Source organism: Pectinophora gossypiella, chromosome 3, assembly GCF_024362695.1.
Source record: "Pectinophora gossypiella chromosome 3, ilPecGoss1.1, whole genome shotgun sequence".
NCBI classification, from domain to species: Eukaryota; Metazoa; Arthropoda; class Insecta; order Lepidoptera; family Gelechiidae; genus Pectinophora; species Pectinophora gossypiella.
This window is the reverse complement of record NC_065406.1, coordinates 16,412,314-16,424,506: the sequence shown is the minus strand read 5'-3', so window position 1 is coordinate 16,424,506 and position 12,193 is coordinate 16,412,314. Positions and strand designations below refer to the sequence as shown.

The 12,193-nt window shown below is 39.7% G+C and overlaps 2 protein-coding genes across 2 annotated transcripts; both read left to right on the top strand.

The window, feature by feature from the left end:
* Nucleotides 1–8,080: 8,080 nt before the first annotated feature.
* On the top strand, nucleotides 8,081–9,253 carry LOC126382159 (uncharacterized). The gene is made up of 2 exons (XM_050031937.1): nucleotides 8,081–8,796; nucleotides 9,204–9,253. Exons 1-2 carry the CDS (start codon nucleotides 8,197–8,199, stop codon nucleotides 9,216–9,218), a joined length of 615 nt encoding a protein of 204 aa, XP_049887894.1. The 5' UTR covers nucleotides 8,081–8,196; the 3' UTR covers nucleotides 9,219–9,253.
* Nucleotides 9,254–10,845: 1,592 nt separating this feature from the next.
* Nucleotides 10,846–11,961, top strand: LOC126381134 (uncharacterized protein K02A2.6-like). The gene has a single exon (XM_050030666.1). It carries the CDS (start codon nucleotides 10,846–10,848, stop codon nucleotides 11,959–11,961), a length of 1,116 nt encoding a protein of 371 aa, XP_049886623.1.
* Nucleotides 11,962–12,193: the final 232 nt, after the last annotated feature.

The window sequence follows — 12,193 nt, the reverse complement described above, 5'->3', positions numbered from 1 at the left end:
CGCACTCCGACCGTTGACCAAAATCGAATGCCCGACCAACTGACAGCTCCGGTTTTCACAAATCGAATTGACGATAGTTGTTTGACGTCTCGATTGAACATTGACGGGATTGTCAATGTATCGATTAAAATAAAATAAAGATTAATGTAACCACTGGGTTGAGTGTTCGTTACAGAACAGTATCAGCAGGCCGCCCCACAGCCAGCAATAAAAGCAGTGATGCAACCAGTCATGATCAGCAGTGCCATAACCAGCAGTACCAGCAGCCCTACAGCCAGCAGTAGTAGCAGAGCTACAACCAGATGTATTAGCAGTCTCACAGCCATTAGTATCAACAGTGGCCCAGGCAGCAAGGCCGTTTAAGAATAGTACCTCATGAGGAGGAAGAATTCCCTATAAAGATATAATGGGAAAATTTGCACAAGCAAATATACCTACCTTTATGATATTTACTTTTTCAAAATTCTGGTAAAATTAATTCCGAATGTCTATCACTAAAAGTTTTAGCATTATCATTAAGACATGGGATTCAAATCCTGTCTTTGTTAATCAGGAATAACAATACTAATCTCAGTATAAATTGAGGTACCTACCTGATAATATTATAACTTCAATGAAAATTTCCTTCAAGTATTACATTCGAAATTGTAAAATATTGATACCTAGTTCGGTTAGATAGAATAGTTGCTCTTTTTATTATTAACTCATAGGTGAAAAGGAAGGAAAAATAGCTCATTATTAACATATAACTTACATCACTATTAGCGTTTTCTCTAAATTATGTTGTTGTAGATTTATTATGTTGTTGCTGATCAGCCCAAAACACAGTTTACAATTAATATAAAAATTACAACAATAATGTCCCTCCACTTAATCAATCGGAACCAAACTGCAGTGGAGAAGTAACAATAATATTTTCATGATAAATATATGTTTATCCAATTTTTCCAGTAAATAATAGGACGTTACTATTACTGTCCTAAAAACAAATTCAATAATTATTACACTAAAGAGATAGCTGCGTAAACAATGTTACGTGTGTTAATGTGTTGTGTGTACGTTGTTCTATCATCTGATTGGTGGGTGAAAGGTTGCATAGAGGAATTGGAAAAAAATTCCACAACAAGTTATATTTATTATTACCACATAAAAAATTATACTAAATGTTATTACCAAGCCCATATGGTCGATATTAGGTAATACACAATAACGTGGGCTCAGGTAATCTATTTTAATAAAAACAAAATCTTAATTATTCCGAAGATAATTATCACACAAGTACATAATGTAAATGCACTTCCCCTCTTTATACTTTCAGCCTCATTTAACAATATCTTATAATAAAGAGGAAAGTTTAGTTCAGAGGTTCTGAATATTTTAATGAAAAAGGTCATTTGAATAAATGTATCGAAATTCTTACTTGCACTTATATTTGTATTTTCTCTAATCAATTTGACATGTTGTCTTAGGATTCATTTAACTACTCAATGTCGACAACAATTGCCAACTTAGCACAGGATGTTACAATCAATCTTGTGTCTGGGTGCCCTCGTCATTACCCGTTCTTCTTTATGTATTTCTTCTTCTTTTATGTATGTAAACAAATAATGTGTAACTTTGATAATTATTGTAGCCCTTGGTGTGCCAATGAAAAATGAGTGTTATACTATATGATGAAGTCTCACAGTCCTTTCGACTATAACTATCGTTGTTGTTCAAGAGCTTCGGAAATGTGCTCTATGGTGAGGTCCCTGTGAGGCTCTTATAGCTAATCTTGATGTTGAGCTCCATCAGAAATTTGTTCTTGTGTAGTTCTTTTGTTGTGCAATTGATAGTAATGTGAAATAGGTATTTAATGTACTTGCTCAACTTCAACTTTATTATTTAGAACTATGTATCTATTCTAGTATAGTATAGTATAACCATATATAACATACATAATGTCGATTCCATTCTTGAGAACTGGTGAAACTTGTTTAGCGAACAGTTATTATTCTTATTGTTTTTTACATGATAATATCAAAACGTTTGGTGGAACGCCGCGCTGAGTTTATCAGGAGACGGCTGTGCCTCTGACTGCCTTTATTGGGATTAAAGTCATGGGCAGCTTAATTAGCTTTTGTGATAACAATGTATGTACTTTATTCATTAATGAATAATCATATTATTGGTACTCGTTTCAACTTAAATGTTTCATTCCCAACTAAACTTTGAACATCTACACTGTTAAAAACCTCTCGAACAAGAAGCGAGTATAATTATGAGATTAAACGAACTTACCTGTAAGTGAAGTTCTATCTCAATTATACGAAGCTCCTTGTTCGAGAGGACTCCCTCCCTTCAATTTTAATATCCCGCCCTAAAGCTTCCACAGGTGATGGAGTTGTCCATGAAACATGCTTTAAACATAATGACATTAGTTGACAGCTGCGTTCAGGAAGCGGGAAACTAACTTTTTTTTTTAGCTTTGGATATGAGCTTTGAAAATTGTGACGATGCTGGAGCATAAGACGTAGACTACACTGTTAAAAACCTCTCGAACAAGGAGCTTCGTATAATTGAGATAGAACTTCACTTACAGGTAAGTTCGTTTAATCTCATAAATATTTTGTATACAAAAAGTTTGGCTTCGTAGTTCCCGTTCCGAATCCGTTCCGTTCCGTTCGAATTTCGGAAAATCCGTTTGTTGAAAAACTCTGCACATCCTAAGAGACCTACGTACCAAGTTTCATGGTTTTATCTTCAAAAATGACGAATACCCATACAAACATTCAACCCGTATTTCACCCCCATACTGGTAAAAATTTCAAAATGCTTGAACAAACGATTTTTTGTTTGTTATTTAGTGCCTAAACACAAAATTTAATATTTTTATCTTGAAAAATGACGAACCTCATAAAAAATTTCAACACCTATTTCATCCCCTCAAAGATCGAATTTTCAAAAACGCATAAACAAATTGTTTTTTTATTTCTTATCAAGTTCCTAAATATAAAGTTTCGTGGTTTTATCCCCAAAAATGACGAACTCCCATACAAACTTTCAACCCTCATTTCACCCCCTCACTGGTCGAAATTTCAGCAACGCTAGAACAAATGTTTAATTATTTTTTATCAAGTGCTTAAATATAAAGTTTCATGGATTTATATTTTAAAATTAAAATATCCCATACAAACTTTCAACCCCTATTTCAATCTCTTCGTCCCTTCTTTTCGCAATAAAAGGTATCCTATTTTCTTTCTCAGGGTCTAAAGATTGTCTGTACCAAATTTAATCAAAATCGGTTGAGAGGTTTAAGCGGGAAAGCGTAACAGACAGACAGACAGACAGACAGAGTTACTTTCGCATTTATAATATTAGTAAGGATTATTTTCCCTCGTTAAATAGTAAACAAACTAAGTGTAGGTGTTATAATTTCGTTGACGAACTGATTACCTATCCGTTTCTTTGTCTAAAATGAGTATTACCTTATTACTATGATTGATTACTGGGCTTAAAGTTCGTATAAATGTCTATCGAATTACCTCCTCAAGTTTAAAGCGTAGCTAGTCATGTAGTACTATATTAATTATGTGGTGTAAGTAATTAGATTTTATCTGTATGTAATGTAACAGTCAGTTGAATAAAGAAACTTATACAAATCAGATCAATTAATTGGCGTAATGTGATTCTAGAAAGAGTTTTAATGTTAATAGATAGCTAGCTATAGCTATGTGTAAGTTCCTGTAGGAATGAGATATAACTGTTTAATAAAGACAGTTGCGTCAAAATTTTATCATAAATTCCCTAAATTATGGCGCCTACCTACCCTCTAAGTTAGAAAAGTGATCAAATACTAACTTGAGGTCACTCAGTTTAAAAAAAAACATCGAAATCATTCCAGTAGCTATGGCGTCATGCGCTTGTTGACACGATCACGAAATCTAGATTTCCGCGGGAATGGGGTATTTTCCCGCCATAAAAAGTAGCCTGTGTCCGTGCCTAAGATCCTATCTTTAAATTAACCAAGTCTTATAAAATTCCGTTCAGACGTTAAGGCGTGAATGAGGCAAACTTTTAAAACAAACAATTAAAAATCACTAACCTAGTTTTCTGTCTACTGCCTACGCCTTAAGTACGATAGCATAAATATTAATAGGCCATATCCTTTTCTAGATTACTATCTATCAGCTAACTAAATTTCATCAAAATCCGTTGAGCCGTTTAGGCATGATAGACAAAACTCCCAGCAAAATCCATAAAAAAATCACTAACTCAATTCAGTTTTCTGCCTACTTCCTACCCCCTAAGTACGATGACGTGATCAATTTGATCGTACAACCGTTTTTAGATAACCAACTATTACCTTACTAAATTTCATTAAAATCTGTTCAGCCGTTTAGACGTGAAAGAGCAAAAGTCCCAACAAAAACGACTACAAATCACTAAATCAATTTAGTTATCTGCCAACTGCCTACCCCCTAAGAACGATGGCGTGATTATTTATAGCCTATGACCATTTCTAGGTTATCATCTATCACCATATCAAATTTCATCAAAATCCGTTGAGCCGTTTAGGCGTGAAAGAGTAACAGACAGACAGACAGACAGACAGACAGACAGACAGAGTTACTTTCGCATTTATAATATTAGTATGGATAGTATGGATGTCATAATAACACTGGCCACTCTGGCCAGAAAAAAGTTGATGCTTTTGGTAGGTCTTTGGCCCCGATAAATGGGAGGACGTGGCCAGTGACCGGATTAAGTGGAGGACGTCTTTGGCCGATGGGTGCAAAGCACACGATAAAACCTGGTTCCAGATTCTAGCCGACAAGCGCGAGAGGCGACACAGAAGTGAGAGGGCTGATTTACCACCTATACCATCTAATAACCCTCAACTACAATGCCAGTCGTGCGGCCGCTACTGTCGCTCTCGCATTGGACTTTACAACTATTTTAAAAGCTGCCACAGAAACGCTGTTTGAATCATCTGATAAAGATGTAAAGGCCTGAGATGATGACAAATTGAGTGATTAAATACAGAAATAACGCCCTAGTATCCATATCTGGGTGGGTAGAACCACAAGTAAATTAGTTAAAACGATACCTATTCGTTCCCAGATATTCGATAGAAAAACAGGAAAGCTCCAATTGACAGAAGGACATTGCAAGATTAAACTGCTACTGAAAATACATAGCAACTATTGCAAGTCACTTCACGCTAGTTCACATTCGATGCCTGGTAGACTGACAGGCACTTAATTTTGTTATTAATTAGGTAAGTAAGTATTAAAAATAGAAGTTGCTCAAGTTGGAAGGACCTTGGTAGGTAGTTTTATTTTATACTAGCTTTTGCCCGCGACTTCGTCCGCGTGGCGTGTTATATAAGAGAGAGATCTTTGTGTGTGTGGGAGTGCATACTTATGCAGTTTAGATTTTTTCATAAGTACAATTTTTTTCCCAATAACTCCCATTTTTCAAAATACAGCCAAAAATAAACTTTATATTTACTAAGGTATGCATGCATGCTAGATTGAATCAATTGATTGAATTGATTTTTTTTAATTGATTGTTCATTGAGTTTTCATTTTAATACACACTTCCTCTCTTCCCTTCAACGTTGCTGTGCCCTACAGGGTCCATGTTTTAGTTCCTATGCCTATGTAACACCCCATTGTACTACATGGAATGCAATAAATAATTTAATTGAATTGAATTGAAAACATCTATCTTACGCGGTTTCGATTTTTTCATACAAATGTTTTTTCCCGCTAACTACCGTTTCCGTGGGAATTTTGTAATATCCTGTTGCAACTAAGCTTTAAGTTTACTAAAGTACCTGCATGCCAAATTTCAAACGTCTAACTTGAGTGGTTTAGATTTTTCATACAAAAGGATTTTCCCGCTAATTCCCGTTCCCGTGAGAAATTTGGGAATTCCTTTCTTAGTGCACCTCTACGGTACCTATGGTACCTGCATGCCAAATTTCAAACGTCTAACTTGAGTGGTTTAGATTTTTCATACAAAAGGATTTTCCCGCTAATTCCCGTTCCCGTGAGAATTTTGGGAATTCCTTTCTTAGTGCACCTCTACGGTACCTATGGTACCTGCATGCCAAATTTCAAACGTCTAACTTGAGTGGTTTAGATTTTTCATACAAAAGGATTTTCCCGCTAATTCCCGTTCCCGTGAGAATTTCGGGAATTCCTTTCTTAGTACACCTCTACGGTATCTAAGGTACCTGCGTGCCAAATTTCAAACGTCTAGCTTGAGTGGTTTAGATTTTTCATACAAAAGGATTTTCCCGCTAATTCCCGTTCCCGTGAGAAATTTGGGAATTCCTTTCTTAGTGCACCTCTACGGTACCTATGGTACCTGCATGCCAAATTTCAAACGTCTAACTTGAGTGGTTTAGATTTTTCATACAAAAGGATTTTCCCGCTAATTCCCGTTCCCGTGAGAATTTTGGGAATTCCTTTCTTAGTGCACCTCTACGGTACCTATGGTACCTGCATGCCAAATTTCAAACGTCTAACTTGAGTGGTTTAGATTTTTCATACAAAAGGATTTTCCCGCTAATTCCCGTTCCCGTGAGAATTTCGGGAATTCCTTTCTTAGTACACCTCTACGGTATCTAAGGTACCTGCGTGCCAAATTTCAAACGTCTAGCTTGAGTGGTTTAGATTTTTCATACAAAAGGATTTTCCCGCTAATTCCCGTTCCCGTGGGAATTGAAATTCCTTTCTTAGTACACCTCTACGGAATCTAAGGTACCTGCATGACAAATTTCAAACATCTAACTTGAATGGTTTAGATTTTTCATACAAAAGGATTTTCCCGCTAATTCCCGTTCCCGTGAGAATTTTGGGAATTCCTTTCTTAGTGCACCTCTACGGTACCTATGGTACCTGCATGCCAAATTTCAAACGTCTAACTTGAGTGGTTTAGATTTTTCATACAAAAGGATTTTCCCGCTAATTCCCGTTCCCGTGAGAATTTCGGGAATTCCTTTCTTAGTACACCTCTACGGTATCTAAGGTACCTGCATGACAAATTTCAAACATCTAACTTGAATGGTTTAGATTTTTCATACAAAAGGATTTTCCCGCTAATTCCCGTTCTCGAGGGAATTTCGGGAATTCCTTTCTTAATGCACCTTTACGGTACCTAAGGTACCTGCATGACAAATTTCAAACGTCTAACTTGAGTGGTTTAGATTTTTCATACAAAAGGATTTTCCCGCTAATTCCCGTTCCCGTAGGAATTTCGGAAATTCCTTTCTTAGTGCACCTCTACGGTATCTAAGGTACCTGCATGACAAATTTCAAACGTCTAACTTGAGAGGTTTAGATTTTTCATACAAAAGAATTTCCCTTCACTACTCTGCTCCTATTGATTGTAGCGTGATGAAAGGTATACTATAACCTGTCCAGGAGTGTGAAGAATAATTGTACCAAGTTTCATTAAAATCCGTCTAGTAGTTTTTGTTTCTATAAGGAACATACAGACAGACAGACAGACAGACAAAAATTTTACTGATTGCATTTTTGGCATCAGTATCGACCACTTATCACCCCCTGAAAGTTATTTTGAAAAAATATTTAATGTACATGTGATGTATGTAGGTAGATTTGTCCTAGTTCATTATTTATGTACGAAGGTAGTTCTCTTCGATTAAACGGCGAGAAGCGTTTAGACGTGTTTTCTTGTGTGCTCCCTGGTTCCCGTGATTCCCTGGTAAATATTTCTCAGTGGCGACGAACAGTGCAAAAGACCCCGTGTGCAATCAAAGGACAGTGGAAAAGTGCTCAAAACTGGTACAAATCGGACATTACAATGACGCTCGGTAAGGTCGAACCGTTTGACCTTGCGAAGGATAGTTGGACCTTGTATATCGACCGATTGGAACAATATTTCATTGTAAACGACGTAAAACCAGATAGGAAAAGCGCGATTTTAATTACGGTTATAGGGAGTGAAGCGTATGCATTGATGGACAATTTGTGTACACCCGATAAACCGGCCAACAAAAAGTACGACGACTTAGTGGCGGTTATGACGAAACATTTGAATCCAGAACCGAGTTTATTAGCGGAAAGATTTAAGTTTAGACAAAGGGTGCAAAAGACAGATGAAAGTGTAGCGGATTACGTGGCGGAATTAAAAAAATTAACAAAATATTGTCAGTTCACGGCAGCGAGTTTACTTGAAAATATGCGGGACCAGTTCGTGTGCGGCATAAGGAATGAAAATATACGGCAAAGATTGTTCGCAGAAAAAAATGTGACATTTGATAAGGCGTATCAGTTGGCAGCAAGTATGGAAGCGGCCGAGGCAGATGCGGCGGCAGTGGAAGGACGTACCAACCGGGTTAGTGACGTCACAAGCACATCGTCATCGTCGGCGGTACATATGATGGCACAGCACGCGGCAAGGCGCGAGCGAGGCAGCGGCTCCGGGGTGCGCGGGAGTGGAAGTGTGACGCACGACGCTGGTCGGTTTAGCGGCGGCGGCGGCGCGAGCGCAAGCGCAGGACCGGGCCGGCAGATGAGTCACAATTCCCGAGCGTTTACGACAGGTGCCAATAAACACTTCAATGCAAATAAAAATAGATCGAAGAGCGAGTGTATTACTTGCGGAGGGCAGCACGACGCCAAAACATGCAAGTTCCAGCAGTATGTGTGCAGAATTTGTAACAGGCAAGGGCACCTAAAAAGAATGTGTCCTAATTTGCGAGGGGGTGGACCGGTATACAACATTACGGCGGAGGAGGAGGTAGTATGGCCAGACGCGGCAAGTGAGGAAAGTGATGAGGTAAATACCTATTCCATGGACAGTAATAAATTAAAAATGGTAGGGCCGTATACTGTAGTTGTTTATATTGAAGGTTGTTACGTAACAATGGAAATTGATACAGGAAGTGCAATATCGTGCATTAGTAAAGACTTGTATGATAAAATGTTTGCCCAGCGTTGTATCCTTCAAGAAAGCGACTTAACGTTACGATATTACACAGGGGAAATTGTAAAACCTGTGGGAAAAATTACACCAGTCGTCATGTATAATTATAAGAGTGCTCAATTAGATCTTTACATTGTGGACAAAGGAAAAACATGTTTATTGGGCCGACAATGGTTAAAGGAGCTAGATATTAATATCAAAACAATTAATTGTAATTTAATAGATAATACGAAACCGGTTTTCATGTTAAGCGAATTCAGTTCCAGATACTGTGAGGTGTTCGCGGACGGGCTCGGGCGGTACACCGGCGGGGCGGTGGGGTTCCGGCTGCGCGAGGACGCGCGGCCCGTGTTCCTGCGCGCGCGCCCGCTGGCGTATGCGCTGCGTGAGCCGGTGGAGCGCGCGCTCGACCAGATGGTGCGGGACGGCATCCTCACGTCCGTCGACACCTCCGACTGGGCCACACCGATCGTACCAGTTATGAAGAAGGACGGGAGCATACGTGTATGTGCTGATTTTAAAATTACTTTGAACAAATGTCTAGAGGTGGACCGTTTTCCGTTACCAAAGGTTGAAGACTTGTTAGCTAAATTACATGGTGGGGAGAAATTCACAAAGCTGGACCTGTCTCAAGCGTACGCACAGTTCGAGTTAGATGACTCAAAAAAATATACGGTCATTAACACTCACAAGGGCTTATTTATGTATAATCGCTTGATATACGGTTTAGCTTCGAGCCCGGGAATATTTCAAAGAAAAATCGAACAGCTGTTTGCAGGTATACCAAATGTAGGTGTTTTCCTAGACGATGTCATTATAACAGGTAAGAACGATGAGGAACACTTACGGACATTACATAAGGTATTCGAGCGATTGCAAAAGTACGGTTTAAAAATTAAAAAGGAAAAATGTACTTTCTTGGCGAATTCTGTGACGTACCTAGGGTTTGTAATTACTAAGGACGGCATTCATACATGCCCAGAGAAAATAAGTGCTATTAACCAAGCGCCAAAACCGAGTAATGTCTCAGAACTACGGTCGTTCTTGGGCTTAGTCATGTATTATGCTAAATTCGTGCCCAATTTGAGTACAATATTGTCCCCGCTGTACAATTTACTAAAAAAAGGAGTTAATTATGCGTGGAGTAATCAATGTGATGAGGCATTTAAGACAATTAAAAAAATATTAGTGTCGAGTGAGATTCTCGCACATTACTCGTCTGAGCTGCCGCTGATCCTGACCACAGATGCCAGCAGCGTGGGCGTGGGCGCGGTCATATCTCACGTCACGCCACAGGGGGAGCGTCCTATCGCGTACGCGTCACGGGTACTCAACTCGGCTGAAAAAGGTTATTCTCAGATTGAACGGGAGGCTTTATCTATTATATATGGTATTAGAAAATTTCACCAATACCTTTATGGTAGGAAATTCACATTGCGTACTGATCACAAACCACTCGTGACCATTTTCGGAAACAAGGTGGGAATACCTGTAATGGCAGCGAGCAGGTTGCAGCGCTGGGCGGTCATACTGACAGGATACAATTATGATATAGAGTATGTGCGTAGTGCGAGAAATGCAGCGGATGCGTTGTCGCGTCTACCGGTGGGCAACGCGGGCCGTGAGCCTAGGGAAACTACTTATATTAATTTCATACAAGACTTCCTTCCGGTAACAAAATGCGTCGTTCAAAGGGCGTATAAAAATGATGATATATTAAAACGAGTCTACATGTATATACAAACTGGCTGGCCGAGTCATTGTGATGATAATGACATGAAACCTTACTTCCTTCGCCGGCAAGAATTATACTTGGATTTAGATTGTATTATATGGGGATATAGACTAGTAATACCAACAGAATTAAGAACAAAAATGCTGATGGAATTACATGTAGGCCACATGGGAATCGTGAAGATGAAGAGTATAGCTCGCAGTGTCATGTGGTGGCCCGGCATCGACGCGGACATCGAGCGCACGTGCAGGGAGTGCGGCGCATGCGCGGCGGAGGCGGCGGCGCCCGCGCGCGCGTCGCCGCAGCCCTGGCCCTACGTGACGGAGCCGTGGTCGCGACTACATGTCGATTTTCTGGGGCCATTTCATGGCAAAACTTTTTTTGTCCTCATCGACTCGACAAGTAAGTGGCTCGAAGTATTTTTGATGCCTCGCACGACAGCCTCCGCAGTCATTAAGGTTTTAAGAGAAACCTTTGCTAGATTTGGATTACCTAAGGAAGTGGTGTCGGATAATGGGCCGCCATTCTCGAGTAAAGAATACGTTGATTTCATGAATACCAATGGTATAAAATTAACGTATTCCCCTATTTATCACCCATCTTCAAATGGAGCCGCTGAGGGTGCTGTAAAGCTGTGCAAGCGAGTCCTGAAGAAGGCTATGCGTGAGCGAATGGATATAGATATGGCACTACAGGCATACTTAATGGCTTATAGGAACGTGGAACATGCTACCACTGGGGTGTCTCCGGCCGTACTTTTGCAACGACGAACATTACGGTCAAGGTTAGACTTGTTAAGAGGAGAACGTCAAGTAGAAAATAGAGTACAACAGGCACAGCGTAAGCAAATCGAATATTCAGGCGGCACGGATAGAAGGTTTCAGGTAGGCGAGCCAGTGTTGGCTCGAGATTATACAGGGGGGAAGAAATGGATGCCAGGTAGGATAGAAGGAACGATAGGTTCGCGCGCGTATGTTATTGGTCAGGAGCACGGTCCACCTATTAAAAGGCATGTCGATCAACTTAAACGTAATTGGTCTGCTTTGTGGCCTACACGAGATGCTGCCCCGGAAGAACTGGTTGCGAGTGACGGCAGTAACGCAAACCCAGCCCCTGAGCCATCTGGTCCAGCGAGTGCCACACAGGAGATGCCCCCGCTGAGCACTCAAGGTTCACAGATCAGCCGGGCCCCCACCGCTCCACCGTTGGCCCCCTCACTACCGATTCTAAGACCCAGGGATAAACTTCGCCCAGTACAAAGATACGGGTTTGAAATAGACTAGGCTGTAAATCTAAATGTAGATATCTAAGAACCGTTGTAATAAAAGTTATCTACTAAGTAATTATTTTTTTATATAAGTTATGTTAATGTTAGTATTTAAGCACTGTCACACTAGATTTTAGTTAACACTATTTCAAAATTAAGTAGTGTAAGAGTTTCGTTTTATATAAATATTACAGTTCAAGTTATGTTGTATATTTAGCAATTAAGGGTGAGGGTGTGATGTATGTAGG

What these genes read in the sequence shown, in the direction of transcription:
- LOC126381134 (XM_050030666.1), top strand. Translation starts at nt 10,846, where the DNA reads ATGGGAATCGTGAAGATGAAGAGTATAGCTCGCAGTGTCATGTGGTGG.
- LOC126382159 (XM_050031937.1), top strand. Translation starts at nt 8,197, where the DNA reads ATGCGGGACCAGTTCGTGTGCGGCATAAGGAATGAAAATATACGGCAA.